Source organism: Pholis gunnellus (genome assembly GCF_910591455.1).
Source record: "Pholis gunnellus genome assembly, chromosome: 1".
In the NCBI taxonomy this organism is placed as follows: Eukaryota; Metazoa; Chordata; class Actinopteri; order Perciformes; family Pholidae; genus Pholis; species Pholis gunnellus.
Genome location: NC_136528.1, coordinates 9,101,144 through 9,113,448, shown reverse-complemented (window position 1 = coordinate 9,113,448; position 12,305 = coordinate 9,101,144). Strand labels below are relative to the sequence as shown.

Sequence of the window (12,305 nt, the reverse complement as noted above, 5' to 3'; positions counted from 1 at the left end):
TTAACTCGCAACACTGCTCTGTGTGTAAATGTCTGTGTGTGTGTTTGTGTTGCTGTGCCCACAGTCCAGCACTGTAACGTTCGGTGTATGAACGGGGGAACATGTGCCGAGGACAACTGCCAGTGCCAGAAAGGCTACGTGGGAAACCACTGTGGTCAACGTAAGGATCATCCTGAAAATACAACATGGCCGCTGTGACACACTTTAACATTGTCAGCATGTTTTAACATTGACATCTTAAGATTTATTCAAGAGAAAGACATATAACATCCATTTCCTAAAGTTTATCCTTTTAAGCCTGAGTTTAGTGCTAATTAGCAAATGTTAGCATACTATCACACTAAGATGTGAGCATGGTAAACATTAGACTTGCTAAACATTAGACTGTTAACATTGTCATTGTGAGCGTGTTGCCATGTCAGCGTTAGCGTTTAGCTCAAAACTGCTATGCCCAAGGACGGCCCCTCAGAGCTGATAGATAGTTTTGGCCATCATTCCTATTAGTAACTAGAAAAGCGCACACAGTAGAGTGCAGATCCTCGCCAGGTGGGTCTCCCTCTCTCCTTGCAAACAAAGAAGAATTGAATCTCACTCAATTCATCCTTCTTTAAGCCCCACCCTTCCACCGCAGACTGGCCAATCATGGCGTAGCACCTGCCACCTCTGACCAGAGTCAGACAAATACGGCTCTGCTCCATAGAACAAGCTGGCTGATGGGTCCAGTAGTATGCGAGATTAGTGGACAGACGGACAGATACACACGCGACTGAAGGCATGATCGCCACCCAGGCTTAGGTTACTTCTGGAACAAAGAGCGACGGGGCAAGAAACAAGAGCAGTCAGACTTATTTGGAAGAGAAAACAAATGTAAGCTGTAACATTTTCAATCAAACTCTTTTAAACATCTGTTACTGTGTACAGATCATGTTCCTGATTCAACTTGCATACTTACTATAGTTGTGTGTGCTGTTTTCAGTTTTCCAGTGTAATGAAGGATCATTGCCAGCATTCTGGGTTTTACATCCAAATAAAGTGGTTTAGTTAATGTGCCTTAGTTTGTCTGTGGCTGGTCCGATCAATAGCTGCTCTGTTTGTTTCCCCATCTGACTTCTTTTTAGCGATGTCGTCATGTTCCCAGATACCTGCAATTTATTTAGTGACTGCATTGTTACCCATAACCAATAGAAATGATGGCCTACAAACATGAGACCCATACAAGCCATAAAATATCCTGTGAATTTTTTACTTGTTTTATCGTCATGTCATTGTTTGTTTTTCTCTCTTTTCTTCTCCAGCGGTTTGTGAAAATGGCTGTCTTAATGGAGGAAGGTGTGTGGCTCCCAACAGATGCGTGTGTACCTACGGCTTCACCGGCGCTCAGTGTGAGAGAGGTAATGAGCGCCACACTTGCGGTGCTTCGCGTTTCTCTCATTTGTCTTACATCACGCTGTCTCTGTGCTCTACATTCACAACTCACTGCTGATGAAGTGTTTTTTAAAGCCACACGTGCTGCTTATGTGACAACGTGACTGGACGCTGAATGACGTTTTTTTTTGTTGTGACTCAAGTCAAATTCCTGCTTAGTCATGCCACCAGCACCAGGAATGTGGTTTGATGTGCAACATTTGCATGTCAAGCTTGAGCTCAGAAATGACAATTATTTTCCACATCTGTTCCCAAACAACGCTCTGGGGAATGTAACGTCTTTCTAAATATGCACTGTTTGTTAACTGAAGACCTCCCAACCTCCTGTGGTTGCTCTCTTGCACATGAGAGCAAAGGCTCCAAAGTATACAAGCACACACAAACCGAGAGCAGCCCTACGCTGTGTCTGTGCTTGGGGTCTGTGGCTGTGATGACCTGTAGAAGTCAAAGATGTGACCGTGTAAAGCTAATATTTGGATTGGCTGCAGAGCTCCTAATTAGTAACGTCCCTTTTTAATGAGGCCATGCTTCAGAGGGCTGTCTGTCGGGTCTGGATGAGGATTGATCCTTTAGTTTACTTCAGTGTTTTCTTCCACCCTGCAGCTAATAAGTCTCTATCTGGTTGCCGGGTGGGTTAGCGCCAGGTCTTATCTGCTGAAGCACACTTCTACATGTTGTGACTCTGGTTTCCACTCTTTCCTGCGGAAGCTTGGCCAAAGACCTTGTGAGACTGTGGAGGAATTCAAAATCAGCACACAGTCTCTTCTAGATGTTCATACCTTTCAGTGAACATAAGAAATCTCTGCGAAACTCTGCTGTTGTGTCTTGTGTTGTATTTGTGATGAAGAAATAGTGTACGGGCAAAGGATATGACCACATAGTTTGTCTTGTAAGGTGACAAGCATGCAAACTGGCCACTCGCTGTCTGCTGCTTTATGAATGGTCGTTTCTTGTCTGCTATAATGATAGTGTTGTTCTATGATTGAAACAGGCAGACTTTTTGTTGTGTGCGTGTGTGTGTGTGTGTTTGTGTGTGTCTGGGAACAGCTTCCGTCTTCTATCAGTCATCTACACAGTTCATTGTGCTGAATATATCGAAAGAGGTTCTCAAAAGTGAGGATCTGCTGTTTTTATCTGTTTTGTATGATTATTAATTCAATATTTTTGGGTTTTGAAGCTGTTTGAAGATATCTTGTTTGTATTCGGGCACATGTGATGGGCTTTATTTATGACACATTTTATTGACCTTTACGGTTATCAACTATAGCAAAATAATCAGTATTTGCAGCCTTGTAAATTTATCAGTTATTTGGTCCTTTATCTTGCATTTCGTTACACCAAGAAAGGTGGAGAAAGTAGGCCAACGGATACAGTGGCGTTTTGGGTTAGGTTACTTTCCTTGGAATTTCCTTGGCTAGTATCCATCACCTCCCAAGCGAAAGCCATTGTGCTCTCACACAAACACAAGCACATGCATAGAGTACATGTATACACACATCCATGCGCACATGCACGACCCCACACTGTTTTTAATGCAATTTACAGAACCGTGCCCCATTATGGCCTGATCTTATCAACATTAACAAAAACACAAGGTTTTACACAAACACGTGATCTGACCAGGGGAGAAGTAGCTGCAATCAGGAGGTTGTCTTGGATGTGGAAAAGATCCTGGTGCAATCAGGGCTCAGCGAGAACACATCACCACTGCGGAGCTGTGTGACTTTGAGCTGTGTGCTGCTGCCAAATGACTGGCGATCTGCTGACCAGTGGTCCCACCACCAGGCACAGCTGACTGCAGTGAAAATGCAGCCTGGTACGTCAACGTGTTCTTTGTTGGTTATAAATGTGATTTAGGTCGGAATGTGGGATTGGTGAGATCCAGCTCGCTGCTGCTGATCGCACGCAGGGCTCTCTGCTCCTGCTGCAGAGTCGTTTAGCTACGGAGCAATAAAGTTGAGCTTTCGGTGTGACGCCATCGAGTTCACATGGGATGGTGGTGAAAGACTGGCCTGAAAAGTGGTAACATGTGAGTTACACAGTCGATAAGTCAGCAGTCAGAGCACAACAGGGAAGCCGGTCAGTCAGCTGAGAGGCTCTCTTGTCTCTTAATGCCTCACTGACTTTCCCCTATCAGGCTCTGTTCTAGCCCAATGCAAACCTCAGAAGATAGATAACCAACTGTGTGTCTGTGTGTGTCTTTGAGTGCACGCTCAACTTGCTAGTCCTGGGAGGATGGAGAAATCTGCTGATGAGCCAATAGGGAAGACCCCACCCAGATACAAGACCCCATTGCACATGCATGGAAACACACGCAAACATGCACACACGAATGCATGTGCACAAATTCCTTATGTTAAGGCATGTAAGGATGCTGTGAACACCATCTGCAAGGACGTAGATTGGAGAAGGGTGGATATGGAAAAGCTAAATGGATTTTTGTGTGTGTCTGTGTACAAACATTTTGGAGTTAATCCAGGAAACTCTTTTAATCAACTTCCCTTCGGGCTTCCCTCCTGTTCACACCGAGGCTGTTGTTGTGCATAAACTCACCGATCATTGAGGAAGCCAGCATTTCTGTTTTGTTCCAAAATTAACTGAACCTCTGCACAGACATGAAATTGTCTGTGCAGAGAAATTTGCTCCCATATTGAGATGCATGTTTACTGAAGCAGCTACCATAATATGCAAACATGTTCCCAAAAGTTAAAAGCAGTTAAGCAAAAACAAGAGCGGCATTTTTGTAAGTTTTGGTCTGTTGAGATCATCTCTGGCTAGACTGCGGATGAGGGGCTGGGACATTGGCTTAGATTCTGTATGTGTGTGTGTGTGTGTGTGTGTGTGTGTGTGTGTGTGTGTGTGTGTGTGTGTGTGTGTGTGTGTGTGTGTGTGTGTGTGTGTGTGTGTGTGTGTGTGTGTGTGTGTTTGTGTGTGAACACATGCGATTGCTCCCAGATGTACAGGACATGGGTGGATCCTCCAGATGTATGCAGTTCACAGAGAGACAGTGAGATGACAGATGAAATGACAACACTTTCACCATACAGCTGTCCGCCTCTCCCTGTTTACCTCAGCTGACTGTTTAAGTGCTGCACTTGTATTCGCATTCTTTCATGCTCAGATCTTTGTGTTTTTAGTGTTTGCTCTCCTCCACTAACAGCTGTAATGAGCAGGTATTATGTCAGATTTATTATGTGTGGCAGCCCGACTGTAATAACACATAAACCTTAATCTGATGAAAAGAGAAACTTGAGTTCTTTACACAGTCTGCTGTACTTATTCGGGCGCCATGTAAAAACTTTCCATAGCTCCTGTAATTGCTTTTTCCTATACGGTGTATTGCTTTGTTGTTGTAGGTAAGGCACATAATGTAGGCTTTAAGTAAATACAGACGATACGTGGCAGCTGGTTGTGTTTGTTGTCTGCAGAAAAGTTTTGCTTAAAGTTAATACAAGGAACTTTCATTTTGGGGGTCCCTGTGGATGAAAGTGGCGGTGTTTCCCACCACCAGTGTCCCTTTAGAAAACCTCAACTTTCAATGCAACGGGATCTGACAATCTGCCCCACTCAGTCCTGGTTCTGGTTCTCCCGTGCCTCCCTTTTCTCCAGCAGCATGGTGTCAGAGCAACGAGGCAAAGCTCTGCTCCTGGCAGGAAAAGGAGACACTGCTACGGGGCTCTCCTCCTCCCGCCGGAGCTTCCGTCTGCAGGTCGAAGGCGACAGCGTAGCCGTATCTGGGTCTGTCCGCGGTGGGCTGGTCACTGCCGGAGGCCCCACTTGACTTACTTGTGAACCTGCATGATTTCATCTGATTTTGCGCATAAACCGACCCGGTGGCACTGATGACAAAAATTATGAATAATGATATAGAAATAGCCAATCTTCTCGCTGATGTCTCGTTTATGATTTTTGTAGTGTATGTAGGTCATATATTGATAGATTTTTAAAGGAATAGTTTTTGGCAATGCAACCATTAGCTTTCTTGCATAGAGATCAAGAAGAATGATATCACTCTCATATCTGTCTGTTGAATATAAAGCTTAGTTTAGTACCAACTAGCATGGTTCTCTCTTAAAGTAACTGACCTACCTGCAGACCTGCACCACTAAAGTTCACTAATTAGCATGTTTTACCTGGTTTGTTTAAGCTGTAGAAAACCTGAACTGTAAAAACAGCAGGTTGCGGTTTTACAGGGGCCTTTGTGCAGGACAATCAAGCTTCTCATCTAACTCTTGTATTTCCCAAAATGTTAAACTATTCCTTAAATGTTTCAGCTGGTCCAGCTGGTGCTATGTCAAACTTGTTGTTCTTGGACTATATTTTTATAGTTCTGTTACAATAGCAAGTAGCTTTCTGGTTGCTCCCTGGTGTAGAGGTTGCACAAAATGGAAATAATCAAGTAAAGTACTAGTACCTGAAAATTGTACTTAAGTAAATGTACTTAGTTACATTCCTCCGCTGGGTGAACAGAGAAGTAGACTAAGGATTAAAAGCATTTGGTCCCCAGTTGAGCCAGAGCAGGAGTGAGTGAGAAAGAGCAGGAGAGATGACCCAGTTCTGTTTCACACAGCGCTGGTGCCACAGGCAGAGAGACCGTGGAGGCTGTGGTGCACGTGACGGATCTGGGCTGGGCCCCTGTCCACACGGGAAACGCACAATGTCTCGTTTGTTTTAAACGACTGCACTGTTGGAACTGGTCTCCCTCTTTCCTCTCGCCGTCTGTTGTCTGCCGTGAAATGTGGAAATGATTTTTGCTTCTGGATCACGGCCAGATTCTTTTGGGAGGGATGAGTTTTTCGCTCTCTCTTTCTTTCCGTCCCTATCTCTGTTTCGCCATCTTCCAAATCCTCACCTGATAAGATTCAGTGATTTTGTTAAATCCGTGGGGAGTTTGCAGCTAAGGAGTGGTGTTTGGAGAGAGGATGAAGTGAGGGGTTAGATGCATGCAAGCAATGGGATCAAGGGAATGAGGAATAAACCAGTTTGAAGGGGAGGTGAGGTGAAGAATCTTGACGAAGGGACTTTCTTTACACACTTGAGCTCATATTTATTATAAGCTATTCAGTGTGTAATTCTAGGCTGCTGTTTCTAGCGGCCAAAATCACCCACTGTACTCCGCAGACGTGCCCTGTCAATCAGCCCCTGCTGGCCTTAGAGTTGATCAATTGCCTAGATTGTGTATTGCTAGAAAAATGAGAAAAAGCAGCACACTCCATGGTGAATTTGTGACATTGCCTTCAAACACAATACAGGCAACTAAAGAACTGATGATCATATATCGTGTGCACCAGACTGATTTTTCATTGTCTCTGTTTATTCTAGCTTGTGTCTTTTACTCTCCACATCCGCCCACACAACTTTAAAAGGTTTTCCAGACCCTTTCCCTATCTCTGCTTTTCTCTATCACACACACACTCACACACACACACACACACACATGCATGTACAATGCACCTGAGAGCCAGACTGATTAAAATGCCAGGAACAGACAATGCATTCTTTATGGAGTGTGTTACTGTCCGCTCTGCAGCCCTTTAATCACATATAGTGTAAGCGAGTTGTGAATGTCATGCAAAATTGCATTCAGTTTGAGCGTCTCTGTTTGTGTAATTTCACAATCATTCACTCACAGAATCAAGTTCAGGTTCTAGGTTTTTCAGGATTATAAACTTAAGCTTTTGGTTGAACAATTTTGGTTGAAGTATTTCAAAACATTTTTTTCAAATTTCTCTTCCTTTTTACGTGTAAGACCAAAAACGTTGCTGTTTTGCATTGCGTTTGTACTGGAAATAAAGAAACAAATTTAAGTTTCCACAAAAACAAACTCTTGCTTTGCCTCTGCAGACTATCGCACTGGGCCGTGCTTCGCCTCGGTGCATAACCAGATGTGTCAGGGCCAGCTCACAGGCATTGTGTGCACAAAGACTTTGTGCTGCGCCACAGTGGGACGGGCGTGGGGTCACCCCTGTGAGATGTGCCCAGCCCAGCCTCAACCCTGCCGCAGAGGGTTCATACCAAACCACCGCACCGGGGCGTGCCAAGGTAAAGTCTGTTCCTCATCATCTCTGTCTCTTTTTCCGTTTTTGTCTGTTTTTTGTCTCTCTGTCACCCTCCCTCCCCCTCCTTCTTCAGGTGAAGTGCTGCTTCTATCCTCTCTGTCGTTTAACTCCTTCTCCCTCTTTGTCTGCCTTCGCCCCTCTCCCTCTGTCGTCCCCTCATCCCTACCCATCATCCCCTCTCCAGAAGATTAGTTCTAATTGGGTTAAATTGGGGTGGGTGGCAGTGCCTCCCACATGTGTATGGAATGCCCGCAGACACCCGCTGTGGCGGGACTGTCAGAGTCAGTAACACGGGTCAGTGGCGGTACCACGTGGGAGAGCTCATTTATGGTAAGACGGCCCTCTGCCTGTCTGCTCCAGACCCAACAACATCAGAACCTCTGCAGGGGAGGCGGACCTGAGCCAGGACCCAGAAGAACATGGAGTGCTCTGAGACTCCAGGTCACAGCCTCCTGGAGGTTTTCAGCCTGAGACCTACATTTTATTCTGTCAAATTCATTAAATTACTTTCATTTAACCATCAATGCAACTCACAAAGTCACAGAATTCAAGTTTTTATTTTCCCCCAAAAATTATTGGATGGATAGATTGATAGAGTGTCCCTCCTTTGGAAGTAAATCTTCATGTTAGTCTTTGTATGTGATCACAACTATTACCTACTGTCTTACTGGAGACCTGTCTTTTCTATATTTCTATCTCTTCCGTGGTCTACTTGGCTTTGATTTCTGTTCCTCTTGCAGGAGACATTCCTTTCTCTCTCTCTCTCTCTCTCTCTCTCTCTCTCTCTCTCTCTCTCTCTCTCTCTCTCTCTCTCTCTCTCTCTCTCTCTCTCTCTCTCTATCTCTCGCTCTCTCTGTCTCTCTCTCTCTCTCTCTCTTTCTCTCTCTTCGCTTGTCACTCACTTGATTGCAGGAAGGTCAGAGCCAGACTCTTAAAACAGACCCAGTTTCAATACAGGCACATCCAAACGTGTGCAGATTTCTGTGTTCATGTTAGTCCGTGTGTGTGTTGCCCTCTTACCCCTGAGTTTATTTTTTATCATCTCTTTATCATTTTCCTTGTTTTGTACATTTAAGTAATGTGTGCTCATGTGTGTGTGTGTGTGTGTGTGTGTGTGTGTGTGTGTGTGTTAATTGTATGCTTTGTATGTACAGATGTGGATGAGTGCCAGGCCATCCCTGGCATCTGTCAAGGAGGAAACTGTATCAACACAGTGGGATCCTTTGAATGTAAATGCCCCGCTGGGCACAAGTTCAATGAGGTCTCACAGAAATGTGATGGTAGGTATCAAGCTAGCAGCCGTCACATTAAAGCTGTGAAATGTCTGACTGTCAGTGTGTGCTTGAATGACAGGGTAGGCTAAAAGAAATTATTTTAAAAGCTACCAGCTAACAATGTGAAAGTAGAGTTAAAAGCCACATCCGTCTAGATGTGGTTAACTTCACCTCAGCTGCGGTATTCTGATTATTACTTTGTGGGGAAAGACCACACATAAGCCACTTTGCCCTTCCCTAGAAATACGTTTAATTAAACCAAAGCAGCACTCAGCTTTCTCTCAGTAATCCTGTTTAACACTTAATTGTGAGGCTTGAAAGAGGCTTTTCCCCCACTATACGCTTGTTAAAGAGAGACTATGCAACTTTTGAAAGTCTAAATAACACCTCATCCAAATAAAACGTTGATGAGCAATAAATACACTCACAGGTTTTGTTGCTTTAACCTTACTGACCAGTAGCTTATGGTAGCTGATGTTAGCTTATGTTAGTAAATGTAAATAGTGGCCCTCACTCTGCATCACTTCTAGTCCTCGGCACATAAAGACCCACAGTTAGCTTGTGTAAAATATTGACTCATTAAAACCTGAATATGACAATTTCCAGACCGAGTTTTACTCTAGTGAAACTTTTGTGGCACTCATTTGCAGAGTAAAATATGTGCTATTTTATGCCCAGAAATAATTACCGGAAAACTTCTGGACTGTGTAAAAGACATTTTGAACGGGTCTAAGTTACAGTGTATTTCTTAAGAGACTTTGTGCAACGGTGCTAACAGATGAGCAGCTACAGAGGCCCCTGGATTTAATATCCTGTGACAATGCCTTATTTCCATTGTCCCTGCCAACATGTGCTCAAGTCACTTTTGAAAGCATTCACGTTTCATCTGAATCGCTTTCATCGAAAGTTAGGATTACTGTGCAGTTTTTAACAAACAGGAAGTGATCTGAAATGTTTTGAGACATTCTTGATAGCTCTTTTTGTTGTTAATTTCCTCCTCTCCTCTCTGTAGATCTGGACGAGTGTTCAAACATTCCAGGTCTCTGTGGTGTAGGTGAATGCTCTAATACTGTCGGCAGCTACTTCTGCAAGTGTCCCCCGGGATATTACACCTCCTCGGACGGATCCAGGTGTATAGGTGAGCTGTCTGTCCCACTGGCTGTCAAACCTCTTCGAAGGATAATCGCCTGCTTTGTACTTGCTTTGGTTTATTGTCACTATGATAGATGAAATATGAGACGAAGCAGTTGAGAAAAGAAGGTGCTTTCCTTTTTCCACCCTATTTTGGTTCTTCCCCCTTTATGCCTGGCAGGAAGAACTGAAATCTGTCCAATGTTCCAGCTGGTAGAATTTAGGTCAGTAGTCACTTGTTTCTAGTTCCACAACAATGAGCTATATTCTCTTTAAACTGAGGAGGAGACGTGACGAGAGAAGTAAAGTGAACTCCTCTCGTGCTCAAGTGACTTTGCTTTTTGACTTTACAGTGTGTGTGCATTTTTCTATCAGTATGTGCACGCACACATATACACACGCGATCGCCAGAAAAGCCTGTTAAGCTCGCAGGTTCAGCTCAGTTTGACCCAAAACAGACCAGGAAGGAATTTGGATCAGAATAGACCATTAGATGTACACGCACATACTCTTACGTGCATGTATACACACATGCATTCGCACACAAACATATGCAAACCCACGCTCAGATTACCCCCCCGAGGAGAGGATGTTTGCAAGAAAGGAATGTCTGAGTCTTTTGCTCCAGAAAACTGTTGTGCCAAACATTTTAGTTTGTTTCCCATGCAGCAACGTCTACTCCGACGCCTGAAGGGCCCAACTGTTTTTCTTTCAACCAACTCTATGCTCGCCTGACATCTTGTCAAATGTAACCAAGCAATCAGTAGTGTATCCTGTCAGTTTCTCCATGTGAATACGCTGGATGGGCTGGGTGTGAAACAAGACATGATATATTTATGTTAATAGAGAACCTGAGTGTTAGTCATGCTAGTGCACAGTGCCAGAAACTGCAGGATGTAGGAAAGGTTCTCATAAATAGGAAGTGATGACTATTGGCTTCCAAATGATGGAAAATCTGAAGCAACAACCACTACGTTGTGATTGTTCTTGTGCCAATATGCTCAACATGAAGACAACACATGCTATATTGCATACAGCACGGTTAAGTCAACTTCATGCTGTGATGTTTCCCACAGATTCTCGAGGTGGGTATTGCTTCACTAGCCTGCTGAACGGGCGCTGCGCCAACCAAAACTCGCAGCTGTCGACCAAAATGCAGTGCTGCTGTGATAATGGACGCTGCTGGTCTGATGGATCCTCCCCTGAAATGTGCCCTATTCGTGGAACAGGTGGGGTCACTCACCATCACATGGCTTTAAATTTCTTCTTCTCATCTATGTGTCTCAACGCCTCAACAACACAGAGCTAACCTCCTGTTGTTTTCCCACATGTGCTCATTTTAGAGGAGTACCAGAAACTGTGCTTCCAGCCACCCGATGGGAACGGTGGAGGGCCGATACCCGGTCGTGTCCCAGGGAGTCCTGACTTTCCTGGCATCTACCCAGTTCCATATCCTGGTCAAACTCCTGGGCAAGGTCCTGGCCAGGTCCCTGGAGTGTTTCCTGGTCAAATTCCCATCCCTGGCAATGGTCAGATTCCTGGACCACTTCCATTTCCTGGACAAATTCCAGGACAATTTCCATTTCCAGGACAACCACCTTTACAACCTCCACCAGGTACGCTCCTACTTTCTGCTTTTGTTTGGTTCACAACGTATACATGTATTGTATGGCCCGCGGACCATATCCGGCCCGTTGGCTGTCGCCGACCGGCCCGTGGGACGTCAATGGGAAATTAGGAATAAAACGTAAATAATTGTACATCATGCACGGAATACAGCTGCATTGCTTTTATTTTGAAGGCGTAATTCATCCCGAGTCTCAGCCTGACGTGTTTCTTCCGGCATGCCGAGCTTACGCCGGAGCTGGGCCACGTCATTTTGGCAAACTGGGATGTGTTGTGATGCAGAGCGGACACGGACATCTGAGGCTTTGCTAGCTAAGCTGCAAAAGCAACATGCTCAGAATTAGTTTGTTCTCTTTGGATCGACCTACATATGTAAACAAACATTCTCCGTGATAAAGTTTAACAATCCAGATCCAGATCCTCTCTCACTGACGATCACCTGTCACCTGTCCTTCACATCTCACACATTCAACCTGACTTCAGTCACTCGTTCACTGAACTGACAAACAGAAAATGAGGTTATTGGACTACAAACAATAGTGATAAAAGTACTAATTTATCAGAAACATGATTCCTGTCAGTGTTGTACTATTATATATGGATATTATAAATGTATATTTGTTTGGATCCTTAATTCTGCTGCAGATGTTTCAGGTGGAGCTCATTTTAACTCCTCTGTACTTAACTACTTTGTTCAGTTGGGTAGTTAGGAAAGGTTTGAAAAATGATAATGTGCAAAGTAACTAAAGCTGCCAGACAAATGTAGTGGAGTAAAGAGTACAACATTCCC

At 44.3% G+C, this 12,305-nt stretch overlaps 1 protein-coding gene across 1 annotated transcript in view; it reads left to right on the top strand.

Annotated features, from left to right (window-relative positions):
• Positions 1-12,305, top strand: part of fbn1 (fibrillin 1) — a 56,857-nt gene that overhangs the window by 4,416 nt on the left and 40,136 nt on the right. Inside the window, exons 4-10 of the mRNA XM_079186647.1 lie at positions 65-160; positions 1,296-1,391; positions 7,270-7,467; positions 8,639-8,764; positions 9,771-9,896; positions 10,966-11,118; positions 11,233-11,505. Of these exons, the coding sequence (XP_079042773.1) occupies positions 65-160; positions 1,296-1,391; positions 7,270-7,467; positions 8,639-8,764; positions 9,771-9,896; positions 10,966-11,118; positions 11,233-11,505 (1,068 nt within the window). The remainder of the gene's footprint in view (positions 1-64; positions 161-1,295; positions 1,392-7,269; positions 7,468-8,638; positions 8,765-9,770; positions 9,897-10,965; positions 11,119-11,232; positions 11,506-12,305) is intronic.